The sequence below is a fragment of the Rhinolophus hipposideros genome, assembly GCF_964194185.1.
Source record: "Rhinolophus hipposideros genome assembly, chromosome: 8".
In the NCBI taxonomy this organism is placed as follows: Eukaryota; Metazoa; Chordata; class Mammalia; order Chiroptera; family Rhinolophidae; genus Rhinolophus; species Rhinolophus hipposideros.
The window spans coordinates 93,526,179-93,547,276 of record NC_138054.1 but is presented as its reverse complement, the minus strand read 5'-3'; the positions used below and the strand labels follow the sequence as shown (position 1 = coordinate 93,547,276).

Sequence of the window (21,098 nt, the reverse complement as noted above, 5' to 3'; positions counted from 1 at the left end):
TTTACAAGAAAGTTTCTTTCAACTTAAGGAACTTAACCCGTGATAGAAACTAACTGAAATGCCAGCAACTGGGCAGTGTAGAAGGAGGACGGTTCTGTTCTGCCAAACCTGGTCCCCCCCACCACGCACATGCCTCCAGCAGGCCCAGGACTCAGGGCTTCCTGAGTGCACAATTTCCCCGAAACTTTCCTTTTTAACGCTTGGAAATCAGAGCTTCACATTCAAGTTCACTTGTCCCATTTGCCTCTGACAGGCTAGGGAGCTGGCAAGAGCCAACGGGCCCTCCAGCCCTCTTCCTTCTTCCCTGCAGCCAGTTTGCTCTCGGAGCATTTCCAGAAGCTCGCCCCGCCCTCTGGAATAGGAAATGCATACAAGTCAGCTAACGGGGTGCACGGACCTGGTCCACAGGCAGGTGAGCGGGTGGGAGGTCAGGCCCCACAGGAACGCTGCTTACCACACAGCCAGTGCTGCACGCTGGCCGCTGGCCAGTAGTCAGGTCTCCTGGCTTCTTGGGATGCCGTGTGTGTGAGAGCAGCCGCAGGGACTGCTGGTGAACAAAGAGCCCACAGAATGCTCTTTGTTCTCCGTACCCAAGGAACCTGGCTGACCCTCCACCTGCGGGAGGATCATGAGCCCTCCGGCCAGCCGCCTCCGGACACTCTCCCCGGTCAGCAATTCTCAGAAAACCTGCGTCCCCCACTCAGCCGTCTGGCGTGCTCTGTGGGCTGGCGGTGTCTCAGGCACAAATCTCAGAACAACTCGGACTCGGCCCGAACACGAGGGTTCCTTTCATTTACCCCAAACAAATATAAACAACAAGAATAAGGATGCCGCTGGCAGGTGCCCAAGGAGTAACTAGTGTGCCGTGTCCCTACACAGGGACACACACATCACAAGATTTCAGCCTACACACAGTCATGGAGAACAGGGAAACCTGGCCCACCTGGACGTCAGCCTGCATCTCTTTCAACGCTGCCAACTGCCCTTGTAAAGCTTTAATTTCGTCTTTCTTTCGTTTTTCTGCTTCTTCTGCAGCCGCTTTTTTCTGTGCCTGGTATTAAAATTTTTTTCCATTAGAATAGCTTTTTAGGGTAGTCTTAAAAATTGGGAATCAAATTACAGCAGATAAATTATTTTCTATACATTATAATAGTCACTGAGACCAATCATATAAGTAGGATCAAAAGTAAACCACCAGAGTAATTGAACAAAGGTTTACTGACAGACAGAACTGCCAATGTCCTCATGCTGTCATCGTTCCTATTTGCAGATGGGGAGACTGAGTCTCACAGGCAAAAAGGGAGGCGCCAGGGTCTGAGCCCGGGACCCGTGCTGTGGGGTGCTGCTCCCTGCACACGGCCCTCCTTGAACACTGTCAGCTTATTCGTGTGCCAGGTCACTTTTTCAACACAGGACTAGATCATCACTGCAGAAAAGTGAACTTACCCGAATTTCCGCATCGGTAGGTCTGCCATCTAGCTTAGCAAATCCCTCAAAAATTGTTTTATAGAGAACATTCTTGCGTGTGTTGCTGTCATCTGGAGGGAGGTAGTGCAGAGTGAGAGCCCGGTGCTGTTTATACATGTCCAAAATAATTCTCACCGCTGCCTCTCGGACCTCATATACTCTGTGCTCCAGCGCGCCCACTGCAAACTAAAAACAAAGTTGGGACAGGTTCCTGTTATCGACTCTTAAAATAATGATGTTTATTTTTTCCAGCGTAAGAGAAATATAAGCACATTGTCAAAATTTGAGAAGAAAAAGAAAACGTTCACAGAACGCCAGCTATTAAGATACAGAGAGTTCTGCTTGCTGATTACCTTACAGACAGGTGAACTCATGCTGTTTTGCTTTTTTCCACTTAACGTATTAATATGCATTTGTAGGTTACGGCCTTCCATAAACTTCACGTTAAGTATTATGGAATACTCCAAACACAGAGAGGGAAAATATAATAAACCACACGTATCCACCACCAATGGTATAATTTGCCACGTTTCTTTCAGGTCTTTTTGTTTCTTAGAATAAAACACTGCCTACGTGCACCTCCCTTTGGGCTCTCCAGGGGCCCAGTCTTCTCGTGCTCTGTGGAGGCAAAGCCCTCCTGGAGCTGGCATGTACACCCCACCCAGACGTCTTCATTTGCTACACAGGGTACACGTACAGTACACGGAGCTTGTCATCTGGAAACTTGCTTTTTTCGTACTGAACGTTATGTTTTCAAGATCTGAGCACGTTCATTCATCACAATCCATTTCGTTCATTTTTTTTTTTTAGGGGAACAGGACTTTATTGGGGAACAGTGTGTACTTCCAGGACTTTTTTCCAAGTCAAGTTGTTGTCCTTTCAGTCTTAGTTGTGGAGGGCGCACCTCAGCTCCAGATGCAGGTTGCTATTGCTAGCTGCAGGGGGCGCAGCCCACCATCCCTTGCGGGACTCGAGGAGTTGAACCGGCAGCCTTGTGGTTGAGAGCCCACTGGCCCATGTGGGAATCGAAGCGGCAGCCTTCGGCGTTAGGAGCACGGAGCTCCCACCGCCTGAGCCCCCGCGCTGGCCCCATTTCGCTCATTTTAACTGCTTCGCAGTATTCTGTCATACGAACGCACTGCAGCACATCTACCCCCTCCAAGACTGGCGTTCCGTGTCTGGTAAAGCGACGTCTCCCGACTGTCCTGGGGGTGCTCGGCCTCTCACTTCCTGGGCTCCCTCACGTCCCACGGTCTCAGCCTCTGCACTCACCCCGACCTCATCATTTCCAGTCGCTGCTCGAGCTCCAGAAGCGTGGACCGTAAGGATCCCAGCCGCTGGCATCACCTCTTTCCTCTCCAGCTCGGCTTCGGTGCTCGCCCCCCTGCCCATGACTCAATCCCATCAGGACGGCAGCCCTTTGCCACCGCCCACTGCCGTCCTCTCCCACCGGTCCTCTCCCTCAGATCCTTACTGGACAGTACAGTCCACTAGGAAGCCACTCTGGGATCCGTGCACACCCTCAGAACCGGGGCCCTTCTCCTCTCTGCTGCTCACCACGCTAGCAGAGGTGACCGTGACTTGAGAACCATGCTGACGGCTCCCCGCTGAACCCACAGCCCCACGGGCCACAGTCTCCTCAACACTGACCTGCAAATTTACCCTCTGAGACGTTCGGGGGCACAGGCTGGAGACAGAGATCTGAGTTTTCCATGAACAGGTGGCGGGGTGTGGAGTGTGTGCGTACAGAAAAGAGAGAGGCGGGGCCCGGCACCCCCAACACACCAGCTGGGAAGACGAAGAAGCAGGTGGAGGGACTGAGACCTCCGGCCGGGCGCTGGGAGGGCCCGGGCCGTGTGGGGTCTTGGAGTCAAGTGCAGAGAGTATTCCCAAGGGTCTCTTTATTTCAGTGTCTAACTCACACCTTTATGAATAAACAGACAAACAGAAATAGGCTGTCCATGATCTTTGTAAGTATAATTATGTCAGGTCCAAATCCAGGTCTCTGGGTCCATGGATATGTGGAAGCCACAGAGAACAAATGACATCAAACCACATCACAGCTGCCTCCACCTTCCTCTCCCAACAGGAATGCATATGGAGACTCAACCCATGGGACGGCCCAGCGACAACAGTGGAGAGCATCTGTCCCGTGCGGCTGGCCAAGAAGCTGGCTACCCGCTGCCCCGCCCCACCCAAGCTACACTTCAATGTGGTTGAAATCAGGAAGCAGGGAAGTTTGGGCAGAAAGTTTCCCTTCTGTAACTTCCATGGTCCCGTCAGGCTGTCCAAAGCACGAAAAATAAACACTTCCACACACCTGCTATTCTCTATTGCACTGCAGTTACCTCTTGCAGACACGCGGCCGGCCTACTGATTGACCAGCGTGGACAAAGACCTGTCCACATCATGTACCAGCTCGGGAACAACCGACGCAGGCGGCCTCGGGGGCTCGCTTGTCGGGTGGGACAACTTGGGTTTTCCCGCAGTCACTCATTCATTCACTCAACAAACACAAACCCACCTGGTCCAGCCACCGTCCCCAGTGAGAAGACACATATGTGTCACACAAGGGGCATCACACAGGTGCTCACCTTCATCACGCTGTCCACGGTGAAGCCTGTGTCGTCGGTGCCCAGGTCTTTCAGCAGCCGGGCCAGCAGGTCCATCTGACTCAGCACCAGGTGAGTGGAAGCGTTGGCTTTGAGTGGCTGCACCAAGTAAGAGGGGATCATTTGGAGGGACATAACGTCCTTAAATAAGGCTATTTCCTGTAAAAAAAAAACCACCAACACAATTTATTATTTTTTATTGGAAAAGGCTAGAGTCAATTTAGTATGAGCCTCAAAGTCAATGCTGAAGGACAATATTGGGCAATAAAAAATGACAGCGATATAGATGATGTAATACAGAATTGCACACCTGAAATCTATGTAATTTCAGTAACAACTGTCACCCCAATACATTTAAAACAAATAGAAAAAAAAATGACAGCGACACATGGTAGTAAAGTCACTGATCTGTGAGCTCATATTTCTATTTAAGATATAATTACAAGTAAAAACAAAAACCTGAAGCGTAAGAAGTAAAACCATGATCACCTGGAGATTAATGTAAGCGTTAGAGAAAACATTATAGAAAACTTAGGGTTTCTCTTAGGATTTCCCAACCTCAAGCAAACGGTTTTCTAATTTCTAAAATGCTAAGAGAAATTAGTTTTGAGAATCATTTTAGTATTTACTAAATGTCAACCCAGAGTGCAACATGCACGATACTCTAGTTGATAAGATCACTGACGGGCTAAGATGGAGAATAGAAGTATCACCTCACAGTTTACATCTCCAAACAAACAAATCGTTCTGTAGTTAAGATTATAGGAAGATATACAATTACTACTTCATTACACATAATGTATATAGTGACCATTTAGTTAGCCAGAAATGGAAAAAGAAAAAATATTGAAGCATGTAAGTTGAGTATAGAAAGAACTCTGTTTTTAACTGGTTTGCAGGTCACGCCCCCTAAAATAACATCTCATTTTACCAGCACAAGTCACTTGTGTTTGAGCCTGAACGACTGTACAAATACGGAAGAAAGAATAAGAAGGCGAGCCTTCTTCAGAGAAGGATGAGTGGTTAGCTCCCTAAGTGACAGACAGGTGCTGCTACTACGTGCAGACCCAAAGCCGGTTAACTGGCTCGCGGCGCAGAACAGAATTCTACCCTGCGATCTACGGCTGTGGTGGCCTGGAACAGGGAGGAAGTTTCAGCGCTGCCCAGCGACTCAGAAATCACAATTGTGTCGACAGTTCCAAGAACATGTCCTCATTTTCCACATACCTTCTGAAAGATGACGCTGCCCCACTCCTAAGCTGTATTAACGAGGGAACATTGCAGGGCTTGAGGATAATATGGTTTTGCCTCTTTACTTGTGTTATCTGTTCATTTCCCCTGACAAGTTAACTTTATGAAATGAAACGAGAGCAATGATTCTTCATAGTGGAGAAGTGACCCCTTTGAGAAATTAAGGAAGCTTCAATTCCTTTCCAAGAAAGATGTGGACACTCACAAAATCTTGTATAACGTGTTAAGGAATTTGTAGGTTTTCCTGAAGCCCACCGTAGACCTTAAGGACCCCTAGGCTAGGAGAATCCACTCGCTAATTTAAAGACAGCGAAACAGCTCCTCACACTGCTGGGCGCCCCAACACCGCACATACCTGCCCTAGAGGACGCTGCGGGGGAAAGAGTGAGAACAGTTACGTCAAGACAGTTACACAGTCACTACTTCCTTACCCTGCATTTTCTACTCTGATGTGGTTGTCCGTGTATTTTTACTTATTTAAAAATTAATAGTATATGTAGAATTAGAGAAACACAAGAAAAGCCAAACTGCACCTTTCAATCAAAGTGCTTGTCTAAGATAAAATTCACCTTCTGGAGATGAGGAAAGCAGGAGAGTGGCTGGCAAGGACACAGTCTCCCCAGGTACGAACCAGGGCACACCTCCGCAGGTACACATTCATTACCAACAGGTCCCAGCCTACGGCGATGTTCGTACCTGAATGAAATTGGAAGCTACGATCCGGAGACGAGCGGAAGAGTCTCCCGTTCTGGTGAGCAAAACAGGAACTGTTCTTTCCACACAGTAAGTTGTGTCAAGTTTACTCAGTTTATGTTTGGGAATATACTGTGTAATTACCATTTTCAACAATTTCAAAGAAGCCTGAAAGACCTGAGAAAAAAGTGACAAAAACAGACGAGCTGCTCACATTGAATTCCCCCAAAAGTAAACATGAAATTTACTATCAGGAAAAAAGATGAACGTCACACTGAAAACTACATGTTGTCTGCGGGGCTGGAAATGGCAAGTTGAAAGTTGCTTTCTGAACAGTCCCGCGTGTATGGAGAACATGTGCTCTTACCTCATGGTGTCATGAACTACCTGACCTTACCCTGATGCCCGCTGTCTAAAGGTCCTGCCTAACTGCATAAGCCCCTGTATGAACACAGACAGTGGGCAACTGTGCAATGTGCATTCCCAGGGTCCTTCCAGAGTCAGGAAAACTCAACAGTAACTCCCCAGCTCGTTTCACGAAAAAACAAAAAGCTGAATGTTATGAGTCGTGGGGAAGCCGCCTCCAGGCACTGGCCTTAGAGCACAGAAAACGTGGAGTTTAAGACCAGAGAGAATGACTAGGCAGAGACAGATTCCGGACCGCTCACTGACTTCATTTCTAGAACCTTAATTCCTAGGGACACTGCTGCGTGAGTTAACGATGATGCCAGTCACCAGGTGACCTCTCGCGCTACTGTGACGTCCTGGGGATGGTCACGGCATGGCGCTGCAGATGCAGGGACCACTGAGGTGTGGCGGGGCTCACCGGCGTCACGATGTCTCTGATGGCTCTTGTGATGAGGAAGATGGACGCTCTCAGGGCGCTCTTCAGCTCCTCCTTTGGGGTTCCCACAGGCATCCCCACCAGCTGCTTATACAGGGTGAGCAGCGCGTCCTCCCGGTACGACCACGTCTTGGAATAGGCCCCCGCGACCTGCCGCACAACGCAGTGCCGTGACACCACCGCCACCCCCCCGACTGCGTAACTGCAGCCTTTGTTTCAAATGAAGAAACATTTGTACTAACAACAGAAATAACGTCTAAGGAATAAATATGTGTATGTAGAGAAACAATTTTGCTAATATGGAAAATTTCAGGCTATGTTAAAATACGGAAAGTGTTAAAAGCTCCACCAAGAGAAATATTTTAAAGCTGGGAGCATGGTGAAAAATCCCCTGGGCCCATCTCAATAAGGAGACACTTTCATCTTTTGTTTTGCCATCGTTTTCCCTGGAATTAGCTGGCGTTCACGGTAGGGAGCTGATATTTACTGCTAGCTCTGTGGATACCAGGAAGAAGCAGTCTTCAATGAACGCTCATTCACAAAATCTTAAATTCTAGCTTACGTTTCTGCTGTTTGATACAGTCAGTACTTAGTAATCATCGGAAGGCTTTTCAATGGGTTCATGAGATCAAAGGGGAGTGAACCACGTCACACACATCAGTCCCCCTGCTCCCCACGCACACATGCTGTTTTTACCAAGGCTTCTCCCAGCACGTCCACGGCAGAGCTGGCTTCTCTCAAGGCTTTCTCTGTGAGGCGCTCCGGCTCGCCTGCGGTGGCCCCTCTGGGAGCCTCACTCATGTCTGTGTCACCATCTTCTGGCTCCACAGCCGCCGCCCCGGGCTGCTTGTGGACGGCGGGAAGAGGCCGCTCGTCGTAGGGCAGGGATTGCAGCTGCAGGGGGAGCGGAAGGGTGGCTGGCTGCAGAGCCCGTGCGGACCTCCCCACACACAGGGTGTCTACATCACAGGCTTTCTGCTCTGGACTTACCTGGTCTCAACGCTGCTATTTTGCGAAATACCAGCCAGTATCATCAGATTAACTTATACAACAATGGGATGTAATTGGAAAAAATCAGGTCAGGGTTTCATCAGGTTTCTATTTCTTTTTAAACGTACGATGGCTCTGATAAAAGTGACGCACACGCTGCCCCACTGATGACTCACCACGAGCAATTTCAGTCCAGCTGACAAGTAGACGACTCAAGTAAAGCTATTACATTTTCTTCCAACAAGGCTTCTGATGTTTTCTTAGTCTACGGGTTAGAAATGTGTCCCCCTGATTTTAAACATGCCCATTACCAGCGGCCTTGCACGTGAAGCAGGCAGCCAAAGCTAAAGACCTGAAATTTCCTTGTTCTGGAGAGGCGGCTGTCTGCCCGTCCGTCCACTTCTTCAGCTCACACTGACTGAGCCCCTGACTGTACCCCACGGGGAGCGGTGGGCGGGAGGGAACCCACCCACCCTCATGGCTGACAATCTCACGGGGACACATCCACAAACAAGTAAATATGCAGCACACTTTTGGGAAATTAAGTGACAACAAAGAGTGCTTCCTGAGTTGTTTTCTGAGGCAGGTGTCATTTCGACACTAAATAAACTATTTACTCACACTAATACTTATGGAGACAAATTGAGATAGTAATTGCGTGCATCTCAAGTGTGAGGTTGTTTCTCATTTCCCATAATTAGCTCATAGTTGTAAAACAAAACACATTGAGATGATAAAAAAAGGAGAAACTCGAGTATTTAAGATGAAGTGTTAAATATAACTTACAACAATTAAGTTGTGACACCGTCCTACCAGTGAGAATGACGGTGCCACTCAGACAGGTGTGCTGGGGGAGCCAGAGGGACAAGTGCCGTGAAGATGGCTGTGACAGCAGCGGTCCTTCCAGCTTTCCCAGGCCCCTGGCAGTAGCACACTCTTGCCCGTGTTCACCTGGTATCCTGCTGTCATGGCAACGTGGCCAAGCATGTCAGCAGAGGCTCCAACGAATGAGGTCCTACCAAGCCAATGGGCACAATGCCCTCCTTTGCTCCTGTCGCTTCAGAGACTGGCATGTGACTGAGGTTGGACTAATCAGGGTTAACTTGGGGACTTTTGCTTAGAACGGGACTTGTCCTCCCCTCCGATGGTACAGTGTAGACCTGAGGCTGAGGGCCATGTGACAGTTGCCTGCCCGAGGAGACTCGGAATCCCAGAAAACAGACTGGAAAGATAAGAAAATCAGGCTTCTGATGACACTGTGGGCCTACCGAATCAAAGTGCCCCTGGAACCCACACGATCTCTCAAGTGTCTCGTTACAGAAGCTAATAAAGCCCCAGATGGAACCAGGTCTTCTGTTACTTACAACGCGGAAAGTCCTAACCGGTGGGGTAGCTACACCGACTTGTAGCGAGGTTCCACTGAGGTTAACTCGTGCTACACTCTTTAGAAATATTGTCTCGTTTACTCCTGGAAACAACCCTGTAAGCAGATGTCTGTACACTGTTACAGGGTATCCAAGACCACTGGCTAACGGGGGCGGCAGCAGGTGGGGACCTGGCGTGTGCGCCTGCAGACGGGCCCCAGGGGTGTGACTGCGTGCCGGCCACTTAGGTCACCAGGGCGCCTCTGCACCCGACCACCCCCCACCAGGACAGCAGCGAGTCCTCCGAGCCCCACACAGACCCGCCGGACAAACTGCCGAAACTGAGTCACCTACGTGGGTCTTGAGATGAGGGTGAGTGGCGGGCAGTGACTGGTCCACAGGGGGCTGCTGAGAAGTGTCCAGGGAATGCGACGAGAGCTTGTCCTGAAGGAGAGTTTCTGCAAACCGGTTCTCTGTCACTCCTTCCTGCAGCGGTGGTGAGAGCGTGGCGGGTTGGTGGCGAGGGCTGCCAGGAGGAACAAGGGGCTGGAGGGGCAAACCAAGAGGCCTTCGCACCTAGGGAAAAAGGGACACTTCGCTCCCAGTGCCACTGCCACACCAGGTCCCTCCCCTGCACTCCCCAGCGAGGAAGTGTTTAGGAAGGCAGAGTGACAGTCTCCACTCGAGTTGGCCCCCAGTCATGTCACATCCCTTCAGCTGTCTCTGCATGGCTACTGTGTGGACTACACAAGCGACACACACACCAAGACACTAGTGTGACAATGAGCACTCGCCTGTGGGTCACCACAGCGTGGAGGCGCAGCCCTGTGGACACGCCAGCGGAGAAGCAGGTGCGGTACCTGGGCTGGACCCAGGGATCGCGGTCGAAACCTAGCACTGTTGTGCCCTGTCTGCAAAAGCAGGTCATCCTGTGTCACCAAAACTGCACGTGGCATAAGTGCTTTAGACAGGTCACGTCACCTCACGTCACCATTTTTATCCCCCTGGGCAATGTGACAGGGAAACTGAGGCACACACTGGCTACGGAATTGGCTAGATGGCGGAGCCGGGAACTGGACCCGGCAGTGCAGCTCCAGAGAGTGCACCCCAGCCACTCCTGGCTTGGCCCCGGGCCTCGGTTTCCTCATCTGTAACATGGGCGCAGACCACCTGCCTGGGTGCTTCTGAAGACCACAGGCTGAGCGCCGCCAACGAAATGCCCTGTCAACCAGCCGAAGGCCCTGGGCTTATCCTCCCAGCAGACGGGCTCCCTGGGGTGTCTCATTTTCACAAACAAGGACCCGATGAGAGCGGCAGGTGGAGGTTCCCCCTTCTCCCCCCAGAGCAGCCCAGGGCCAAGGTGAGCGGACGTCAGCCAACGGCCGCCCAGCTCTAGGCCGCAGGGCGCTCAGCCCGGCCCGGCGCACCCACCAGCTCGGCGTCCAGCAGGCCGTGCAGCTGCAGCCGCGCGTAGGCCCGGCCGCGGTAGCGCTCCATCTGCTGCTTCTTCTCCTTGGCCAGGTCGTAGTCCTCCCTCTCCACCGCGCAGCGCTTCTCCACCTCGAACCTCCCCAGCCGCTCGCCCACCTGCAGCGCACAGAGCAGCTCACCTCAGGCCAAGACACGGTGAACAGTGAACGTGCTGCTCAGGAGACAGCAGTGCTGACCAGCCGCGTCTGGGGGGAGCAGGCAGAGCCGGTGCCAGGAGGGCCGCGCTCACACCGACCTCACGCTGCCGTCGCTGCCCCACACGCTCACGGCAGGTTTGAAACACCTCTGATGTTTTCCTACCACTTCTGATGGCAGCAGGCGCCGGGGTGACGTCTGAAGGCAGGTCTGAGTAGGGAGGTGCAGCACGCGCCTCCTCCAATGTGAGCACGTAGGCTCAGGGCCACGACTGCTTGGCTGAGCTCCTGGAGCCTGCCCCAAATCCCTCAGCTTGGAGTAAGCCCCTGCTCGTTTCCCAGGCACTTTAGCATAGAAGCTCCCCGGCGTGGACGAGGACGGCTTCCCCAGAAGCAGTACCTTCTGCAAGTCAGCGATGGCTTGCTTCAGTTTCTTAGCGTAGTCATAGCGCTCCCTCTGGACAGCTTCACGTTTCCTTTCGTCTAATTTGCGTATGATTTGTGCAACTTCTGGGTCTTGGTACATATCGAAAGCTAGGTCATCCAGTGGAGAAATATAGTCAGACTTCCTAGAGGAAAGGAACGAACATTTGAGAGCCAGTTTGCATCTGTGTGGAGCGGCAGTGGTCGGGGGACTGTGGGCTCTGGGTGAAGATACGGTTGGGAAGGCAGCACCCATGTCCGGTCTGGGGCGTCTCGGTCTGAGGAAGCTGCTGGCTGGAGGTACCCAACTCCTCGCGTGAGCGGGTCTCTCGCTCCACAGCTCATGCTCCTGGCCCTTATTTAACGGCACTTTGCCTGCGCCTCTGTGCTCGCCTCCATCCACGGCCATTCCCAGTGCAGACAGTGCTGGCTCTGTCCCCGGCACAGCGGACGTGAAGTGCACGTGGATTGTTTGTAGAGGGGAGAACCAAACCCCAAACCAGGGGTGGGCCCAGGTGGGCCCGGGGGGTTCGGCCCCACTTCATACCAGCACTACGATCATGGCGATGGACAGTAAGGACGGACTGGCAGGATGTCCCAGCCAGGGACACAACCGTCATGTCCTGCAGGTAATCAGAACACCCTCCCGGGAATAAGGGGTCCTTTCAGTTCCTGGAACAGCACATTTCTGTTTAAGTATCACCTCTAGTCTTTCAATTTCTACAGCAGGCCACAGCTTCTCCTGGGTCTATCAATCAGAATGACGATGCCAGTCTAACTACTCAGCAAAATGCTCAGAGAGGACAGGTTTCGAGGTCTCCCCATCTGCTCTATCAGCTACAGGAAATAAGCCACTTGTAGCTTTGACTGGGATATCTTCATGCCCACGTAAATTTTAATTAAAGTGTTATTTGTCCTACAAAAATTTTAATTAAAATATCATTGGTTGGTAAATTTGTATAATAATAAATTCAAACAAGACGGGACTGTGTCACCTTTCCCAATGACCAAGTCCCCTCTCTCGGCTCGCCACATCCGCTCTCCCTGAATTCAGACAGTTTGCTCACAGCAGCGGCACCAGGCGAGGGCGGACAGTGCCAGTTCATCTCAGTGACGACTGAACAGTGACACGTTCTACTGTGTCTACAGGATCATTCGGTTCTTTTTAACAAAACATAGATTATACTGTTAAATCTAAGTCGCTTTGCCCTGAAACCCTAGAGATGAACACAGATACGTCATTTCATTATGAAAATCCCAAAAGAAAACTGATATTGTAAGCTGTCCGAGTCAGGACTCCAGGGAATCCGTCCGTCACGCCAGCGGGTCTCTCTCCACGTTCTGCACCTGCGGAACCCACACACCTCACGTCTAGCTCCCTGTGGCCCTCGGCCCTCGCACAGCCTTACCGCAGACCTCCCTCAACCTTCTGAAAACCCTGAAGCCTATCAGTGGGTTTGGCCGTCCCTTTCCTCTGGGTGCTGTCAGTGGTGACGCTGTTGGGCTGAGAGAGTATTTCCGCTTCAGGGCCTCCACAAAGTGTTTCTAACCCCACCTAGGAGGTAAGGAAGGTCCTGTTCTTCTCCAGCAGGCCTGGATGGAAGGGTCTGGGCAGAAACTGGGGAGCTTGGGTTGGGGAGTAAGAAGCTTTTTATCATTAGTTTTGATGATGGCCTCTGGTCCACCTCTCTCAGGCTGAGGGATTCTCATGAAGACCAGGTCTGCAGGGGACCGGGGCAGGGGGACCTCTGCAGGTAGCCAGGCTCACTGTTCACTGGTACACGTACTCAGGGAGCCCATGACTCCTGTGACCACACAGAGAATCTGTTCCGCATTTTGTGCAAACACAAGAGCCCACATGAGTACTAATTACTCTGTGTCACAGCTTTGTCTAAAGCGAAAGTGGAATTACAACAGAAGCTGTGGACAAATTCCAACCTTTTGTGAAAATCGAAGTGTTTACTTTCCTTTATGGGGAAGCTGCTGTCAGAGAAGGGGGGCTGGGCATTGTCTTGAGCTCCCCTCCTTTGCGAGCACCTTTGGAGGGTCCCCTTGCTTTAACAACAACGTGCAGGCTCCAGGTGCTGAAGGCGCTCTCCGTTCCACGGACGTGCCCCGGGAGCAGAGGGCGAAAGGGACGTGCAAACGGGGCTCCTTAGCTTGCCCTCCACGCTGACCTCCCACAGGTCCTTACGCTGCTGAGACGAGAGGCAGCCACGCCGACAGGTACATAAAGTTGGTGGTGCGAGGGAGGTGGAGAGGGATCAGTAAAAACTGTACCCGTAAAACTGCCATCATACGTAGTCTCTCTCCCTACCTTAAAGAACAGAGTTTTCGAGCAGACATAAGATGAAGTCTCCAGTAACTGATAATTTGGGTCAGTTAACACCTTTCATTTTTGCCTGTGAATTTGCCTGTGCCAATAAAATATCAAGGGATGGTGGGGGCTCTTTCTTCCGAATGCATTTTAGGAACCTTCTAGCAATACCTGATCGTACAGGAAATGAAGACGTGCTAAATAAAACAGCGACCTTAATCTTTAAGTGTATTTACGACAATTTCATCCGTGGCTGACCTCTCAGCAGTGGCTGACCTCGTCCTCAGCTGCACTCAGAGGCCCTCGGACTGGGCTTCCTCTGGAGAGACTCCCATTTCCCAATTCTCAGGACAGGCCCAGGTTTCCTGCCTTTGGGGCAGGACTCTTACCCAGTACAAGTGCCTTCTAGAGCCGGGTCCTCTGTGTTGTGCCCCAGGTAATGATCAATCAGCTTCTCTCTAGACGCCTTGGGAACGAGAAGTCCTGCTTAGTATTTCAGAGAAGAAACAGCACAACGGCTTAACTGAGAGACGGTTTGCTACAGAGACATCAGCAAGCGTCAGTGATTCTTGTCTTTTGGAGGGAAAGTAACAACTCGAGTAACAGAAAGTTTAAAAGTTATTCACCAGTCAATTTCATAAAGATTTTTAAGATGGCACTTTCTGTGACAAAAATAAGTGCTCCCCTCCTGCCGAAATAAATTCTCTTCTTTAGGAATGAAACTTGCCAAACTTACAATATTGCTTTCATCGCCAAGATCTGCAGGGTCTCCGATGATATTTATGGCAACCAAAGCAACCTAAGAAAGAGTTACATCAATGTAAATTAAGTATAAAATGTTGGCAACAATCTAACGCCTTTAAAACAAGCTGTCGATCCATATTGTTATCAAATGGGATGACGTACATCGAAGTGCGTTCATTGTAAAACATCATGATCGTGTACAGAATTATCAATAATGGTTATTAGAAACTCTATGTTAATATTCTAATGCTGAACCGAGTGGCTATTTTAATGTTTAAAGGATCTTAAAACAATAGCTAAAAAATCTCCCAGTTTTAACATAGCCTCGTGTGGAGTCATCTGTTCAAGGTCAAGTTTGGGGTCATCCTGTATGATCTTGATAAACTAGATAACGAAATGAAAACCCCAATTGTCTAAGGCAGTGATTCTCCCCTGAGGGGCAGGCGTCCCATCCCACCCCTTTGGGAGCATCAATGTGGCTGAACTGCGGATGTTACTGTTGAGTACACGCAGGAGTGGGGGAAGGGACAGGTGGAGAGTCACCCACCTCCCGGCCACAGCCCTGCCTCAGCAGCTCCTTCACCTCCCCACACGCTCCCAGGGTGCCTTGCTGCGCAGCCTGCAGCAGAGCTTAACGCTCCTCCAGAAAAGATGCCATTTTGAAAAGACGCAGGACGATGTCACCCTCCCAAGTGCTGGGGAGACGTCCAAGGGGAAGTCTTACCTGATTATACACATTGTATTTGTTGGCGTGATTTTCGTGAAAAATCAGTTTAAGAAACTGACCGACTGCGTCCACATAAACCGATTTCAGCTCCCGGGCTTTGCAGCCCGTCATTTCATTGTCACAGAGAGAGACATAGCTGAAAGAAAGAGCAGAGTTCAAGCATCATGTTGATACGGAACATGCAGGCCAGTCAAACAGCCCCTTGGCACCCCCTGAACTCACTAGGGTTGAAGGAACGTTACGTCTAGAATTAAAAAAAACCAAGGCAAAGAGCCTGAAGTCAAGTTCTATTAGTAGTCTCAAGTTCTGCATCTGACAAGCGGGGCTGAAAACTCGGGGTAAAAATGATAACACAGCTTGTTAACATGTATGAGGCGGGGCCGGCCCGGTGGCTCAGGTGTTTGGAGCGCCGTGCTCCTATGCTGAGGTCGACGGTTCCATGGGCCTGCCGCGGGCTGCCGCGCGCTACCATGAGTGGCAGGTGGCCGGCTGCTATGAGCGACCAGCAACCGACTGCCTCAGAGGCTCATAACACCAGCATGGGCCAGGGAGCTGTGTCCTAAACAACTAGACTGAGAAACAACGGCTTGAAGCCGAGTGTGGGGGGGAATGCGGAAGAAAGGGGAAAAACAAAACAAAACAATATGTATGAGGCGGGTGCTAACAAATTGCATAATCTTGACCCAAATACAAGTATGTAACACAAGACCCAGGGGAAGGAGCAGCTCATTAGTTTTTAATGGCTTTGGGTCAGGTTGAAAGTCATCATTAGGACTTTAAAATTTCCCTCTTACCCAAGTCTTCGAAAGCGCTCTGCTTGATATGGTGAGAAATACTCGGGCAGGTTCTCACTGATGTAGAACTCCACCCTGCTGGAGATCATGTACTGGTGAGCAAGTAACTGCAGCTTTCTTATCCGACATCTCTCCACCAGCTGGAGGACGATTTCCTGGGGAAACTGGCAAAATCTGAAACAAACACATTGGGTTTTTCCGCATGATCACCGCGGAGGGTTTCTCGATGCTCGTACCCACTCTTGTACGTAACTAACGCTTGCCCAACACCTGCAAAGCTGACAGTCCCCAGGTGCTGATGACACGAGGGAAGGACAACGCTCCTCCTGTCCTCTGCAGACTTCACGGTCAGACCTGAAGCTCAGAGTCAGGACTCCATTTGACCGGCCGGCCACCCAAGGAGAATCACTTTAGGCAGCTAGGAAATGGTCTGCAATGAAACCTGAAGTTTATCACAAGATAAACACAATCTTAAGAGACTGTGTGAGGACGCAAGACAGAGCCAAAGGACTTCCCACTGGAACCGAAACATTTCAGAGAACCACAGGCTACAGACTCCTGAGTTTTGAGTTAACAGACACGGCCAGTATGTAATGTGCCTACCCTGTGTGCTCTGCGGTCTGGGGGAGGAGGCCATGACCGTCCATATTGGAGCTTCTAATTGTCCTGGAAGTGACACAGTACATTAACACGCTAAATGAGAAGAAGCAGAGACCCCAGTGTCAGCCCAGACCTCACACGGTAGCACACGACCGTGTGTGTGGCCACACAGTGGCTACTACGTAGGAGTGGTGAGCACTGGGTTCAGACACAGCGGCACCAAGGGCGTATGGAGCAGGGGATGCACCGAGGGACGGCCCTGTCCCCCCCCCCCATGTCACCGCCCTCAGTGAGCTCAGTGACCCTTTTGCGCTCCTGCCCACTGGCCACACCCAGCCCTGCCCTCATGTGTCTCCCACCCTCCTCTCCCCCTGCGGCCCACACTGCACTGAGCACACATGGGCAATCAGGGTCTGTCTACGATTTTTCCACCAGGGAGCAGCTCCCATTGGGTACCCCACTCCCAGACCCACCAGCTAAACGGCACCAAAGTCAGGCGGCCGCCAGCATCGGACCTGCCCGGCCCTTCTCTCCACAGACCATTCCCATCAGTGCACAAACATACTCTCGGAACCCCAGGTTCAGAAAAGCCTCCTGTGACCCCGTGCCCTCCTCAGCCAACGTCACCCCACGCAGTCTGCATGCAGCTTGCTCACGCCCGCCTCCTCACACCCCACCAGGGTGGCTTCTGCTCCCCCCTTCCACAGGTCAGCCCTGTGATGGCCCCTCTGTCCTCACTCAGCCCACACGCCCGCCTGCCGCTCCTCCCTCAGGGTTCCCTGTCCCCCGGCCAGGCTTGCATGAGCTCTGGGCGGGGCTCCAGGCTCCCTTCTCTCTCTAAACTCACCACGGGGATCCTCTCAGCCCCATGGCTTTAAGAGCCTTCTGCTTATCAAGGAACCCCAACTAACCGTCACCCTGAATCCCATCTTATAATCTAGTTGGTGACTTGCCTTTTCCACATAGACACCTGAAAGACATCAGATGAGACAGACAAACCCTGACCCCTGCTCCCCACATCCTGCCACAACCAGTCTCCTCCTCCCCCAGCTTTCCCGACCTCAGTGTGGCACCGGCACCCACCCAGTGGCCCCTGCCAACAGGTAAGCTTCTCACAGGATGACTGGGTCTCCTGCCGGGCTCACCGCTGGGTAATAAGCGCCTGGCGTCACACAAGGGCGGTGAGCACCTACCGCCGGTGGGCACAACAAAAGGAGGAAAGAAGACAGAAAGACAGTCCGAATGGATGCGGTCTGTGGCCCCCTTGCCCGCGGGGGACACGTCCCAGACCCCAGGGGATGTGAAGCACAGAGGGTCCCAGACCCCGTCATACACTGTTTGTTCCTGTGCCTACATACCTATGGTGGAGTTTAATTTACAGATGAGGCCCAGTCGGAGAGGGACGACAGGACTAGTAATAAAGTACAACAGTGACAACCGCCTGCTGGGTAGACTCAGTGCCTGTGCTCGGTCACCCTCCAGGGTCCCTTGCTGAAGTCCTCGCAGAGGCGCCACGCTTTCTGGGAAGCACGCTGCCGTCACTCGGAACGCGCTTCCCGTCCGTCTCCCACCACCAGTTCGAGGCCTTTTCCCTCCTAACTAGCTCCCCTCACGCACTGTGGCCGGGACTTTTGCGGCCTGAGGGGCGACAGCAGAACCGGCACCGATGTCTTTTTCCTTCTTCACAATTTCACAGACAGAAGATCCTTCCTCATCGTAGGGCTCAGCGACCTCAGCATATGATACTTGTCTTATTAAGGCGAGAGCTCTCACCTCTGTACTTCCAGGAAGCACTTCACGGCTTCCCTCTGTCACACCCGACTGCCAGCACCCCCACTCCTGCGCTGTGGGGCCGATATTAAGGGAGACAGGGTGACGTGGACACAGCACTGGGAAAGCGTGACAGTCCATCTGATCCCCCAGACAGTTACTAAGTGACTAACGGGCGGGGAGCGTGTACAGCGGGGAGACGCTGGACGAAGGGATGATTCACGTCCTGGGCGGATAAAGCGAGAAGGAGCGAGACTTCATCACGCTCCTAGAAAGGCGCGATTTAAAACTTATGGTTATTTCCGTAATTTTCCATGAATATTTTCGGACCGTGGTTGCCTGCAGTAACTGAGAGCCTGGAAGGTGAGAGGCGGTTGCCGATAAGGTGGCGACTGTACGTTTACTTCTGAGAGACGTAACAGGATGACTGGGACAGCAGCGTGCGAGGAGAAAGCGGGGCTGGTGACCACGGATCAGATGGACTTATTCTGGGGACTCATCGCCTGGTATTCCTAAACTGCCAAGGTGGTGGGCGGGAGGGCAGCTCGGGAACACTGGCCGCCAGGCACCGGCTGACCGAGCCCTCTTCTGCCTCACGTCAGTCGGGCGCTGCTGTAGGCACTGCAGGTGGTCACTGTTTGGGTGCAGAGCATGCATGACTGGTGGGGAGATCACTCTAGACACAAGAATACTTCGTAATCTCTGATGGGAAAAAACCCTCCAAAGCTGTTTAAAGAGAACTAAGACAACTGACACAAGTTTGAATTTGCATACTTTTAAAACTCCAAAAACGGGTCTACGATTCAGCTATTCAAATGTAGCTTGTAGAGATTGTAGATGAATCAAAAACATCCTTTGAGCCGATTGTAAAAAGAAACATCCATCTAAAAATGTTAGGACGCATTGATCTTTTCAAGACAAGTTGACAGCTCTAGATTTCTTTTTGAATAAAAATTCCGCGATAAAAAGTTCACGTCATGCCCGAAGCTGTAGCGGTTGCCCTCACTTTCAGCCGTCTTGAAGAAGCATCTCGCCCTCTGAAGGTTTCAGGCTCCTTAGATTCGAGGTGGTGGAAAGGCACCGGAGGGACATTCCCGCTGCCCAGGCGAGGCCCTGCCCCTACTCCCCTCTCCATCACAGCCCCAGCATGCCCTCCTAAGCTGGGCGAACAGCTCCTTCCTCTCTTTGGGAACTTGGTTTGAGGGCCTTCTCCTCCGCCTTCCTGCGAGATGTCTGACCTCAGGGAACAATGTGTTACAGTCATGAGACCCCCAGCCAGACCCAGCATGACCGTATGTCTCCTTTCCTGTGGTGGAGCCTGGAAGCTTACTATGACAACGAGGATCGCTTATGCCCTGAAATACACTGTCCCATGTCAGTGCGCAAAGAATCATGTTATTTTCATACATATGATCAGTAAGGGAACCTGTGCATAGATTTAAGTACCTTTAATCCATATAAACACCGACCAAGTGAAATTAACACGAAGGAGCTCTGCTGAAGGGAAGTGCAGGGGTGGGAATGGAAGTGCATTTGCATAAAAGTGTGGGTCCAGCTCACTCCAGGCCCTCTGGCCCAGAGAGATGCAGGACAGCACTGAGGTGAGTCTGGGGGCGCACACAGGCATGCTGGCTGCCTGGCGTGTCCCTTCTCCCACTCTTCCAGCCTGCCGACCTGGTAAGGCTGCTGTGGCTGGGCTGGCGAGCGGCTGAGCCGGCTCAGTGCTGGGATGTTCACTTGCTCTTAGAGAAAACCCTCGTCCCCTAGTACTGGTTGGTTTCGTCAGCAATAAAGGGCCTATCTGTCCCCATCTGCATTACTCTTCACTTCTCAGTGTGTCCAAGGAATGGGGGGGTCTGTCTGGTCTGTGGGCCCCCTCAAGAACTCCGAAAGGAAATACATTTTAGTTTTAAATGGGATTTGTATTCAACTTTTCAGCAATGAAAACAAATAAAAATGAATCACGAGTATATGACAGAGTTTAGAATGTCATACACATTTACACGTGTATGAGTTAAGAGTAAACAGTACCTTCTACTTAGGCCTGGAAAGCAGGCCAGCAGGGGCAGGGGCACCGAGGAGGTGGCATGGCCAGCCTCCAATGACTGCAGGCCCTCGGGCTGGCTACTCAACAACCACGACTCTACCTTTGCTGAGGAAGGAACACCGCTCAGAAAAGACTTCAGTGTTCAGAGAAATACTAACGGTGTTACACTTCTCACGTAATGAACATTTTTAAAGGTGTGCAAATATTTGAGACAAATTCGAAAGAGACTTTCTTGGTGGGAGCTTGGTGTTACAGAAAAGCAGGTTCAACAGCTTAGCACAGGTGCACAGCGTGAGACTAAGAACCGTGAACCACCGTCTGCAGAGAACGCAGATGACAGCATGGGTGAGGCTGGCGGGCAATCGGGGAGCACACTGCGACAACTGGGGGTGGGGGTGACTGTCTTCCCCTCCTCCTTTGTATCTGCACATTTCTTAAGTGAGCATGGGTTAACGTTATGAGGGGAAAAAGGTCCAACAACTCTTCTTTAAAAACATAAGCGGAAGGAAAAAAAATCCATCATGTAACCAGACAGATGGCAAGGCAGCACCGCCTGACAATCCGGTAGTTCTGACATCTGAGTCATAGCAAAAGCAGCAGCTAGAACGAAAGGAGCCCTTGCTTCGGAACCTGTGCTGCCCCCAGCCCCCAGCCGCCAGCCCCTTGTCCAGCCCACCTCGGGGACCTCCACCCGCTGACGGTCGGTGCATGGATCATTAGTTCCCGGGCACTGAAGCCGTCTTCGTGTCCAGACGAGCTGACGACGACGAATCCAATCTTGTGGGGCATTCTGTGCGCTGGGGCTGTTTATAAGAGCAGGAAATGCGCTT

General features: G+C 51.5%; 1 protein-coding gene across 10 annotated transcripts in view; it reads right to left on the bottom strand.

Annotated features, from left to right (window-relative positions):
- The window catches only part of CEP104 (centrosomal protein 104), a 37,570-nt gene that overhangs the window by 13,278 nt on the left and 3,194 nt on the right, over window positions 1-21,098 (bottom strand). For 3 of the 10 annotated variants that reach the window (XM_081055387.1, XM_081055396.1, XM_081055389.1), the window contains exons 2-15: window positions 20,945-21,071; window positions 15,852-16,025; window positions 15,055-15,193; window positions 14,323-14,385; window positions 13,976-14,052; window positions 11,247-11,415; window positions 10,653-10,808; window positions 9,576-9,797; window positions 7,564-7,761; window positions 6,850-7,017; window positions 6,027-6,200; window positions 4,062-4,238; window positions 1,447-1,653; window positions 944-1,051 (exon numbers count right to left, since the gene is read on the bottom strand). In XM_081055387.1, coding sequence (XP_080911513.1) covers window positions 944-1,051; window positions 1,447-1,653; window positions 4,062-4,238; window positions 6,027-6,200; window positions 6,850-7,017; window positions 7,564-7,761; window positions 9,576-9,797; window positions 10,653-10,808; window positions 11,247-11,415; window positions 13,976-14,052; window positions 14,323-14,385; window positions 15,055-15,193; window positions 15,852-16,025; window positions 20,945-21,057 — 2,145 coding nt within the window. In that variant the 5' untranslated portion in view covers window positions 21,058-21,071. Of the gene's footprint in view, window positions 1-55; window positions 353-943; window positions 1,052-1,446; window positions 1,654-4,061; window positions 4,239-6,026; window positions 6,201-6,849; window positions 7,018-7,563; window positions 7,762-9,575; window positions 9,798-10,652; window positions 10,809-11,246; window positions 11,416-13,975; window positions 14,053-14,322; window positions 14,386-15,054; window positions 15,194-15,851; window positions 16,026-17,809; window positions 17,939-20,944; window positions 21,072-21,098 lie in introns of those variants that run through there. The other 7 variants (XM_081055388.1, XM_081055390.1, XM_081055391.1 and 4 more) reach the window with 7 other exon arrangements.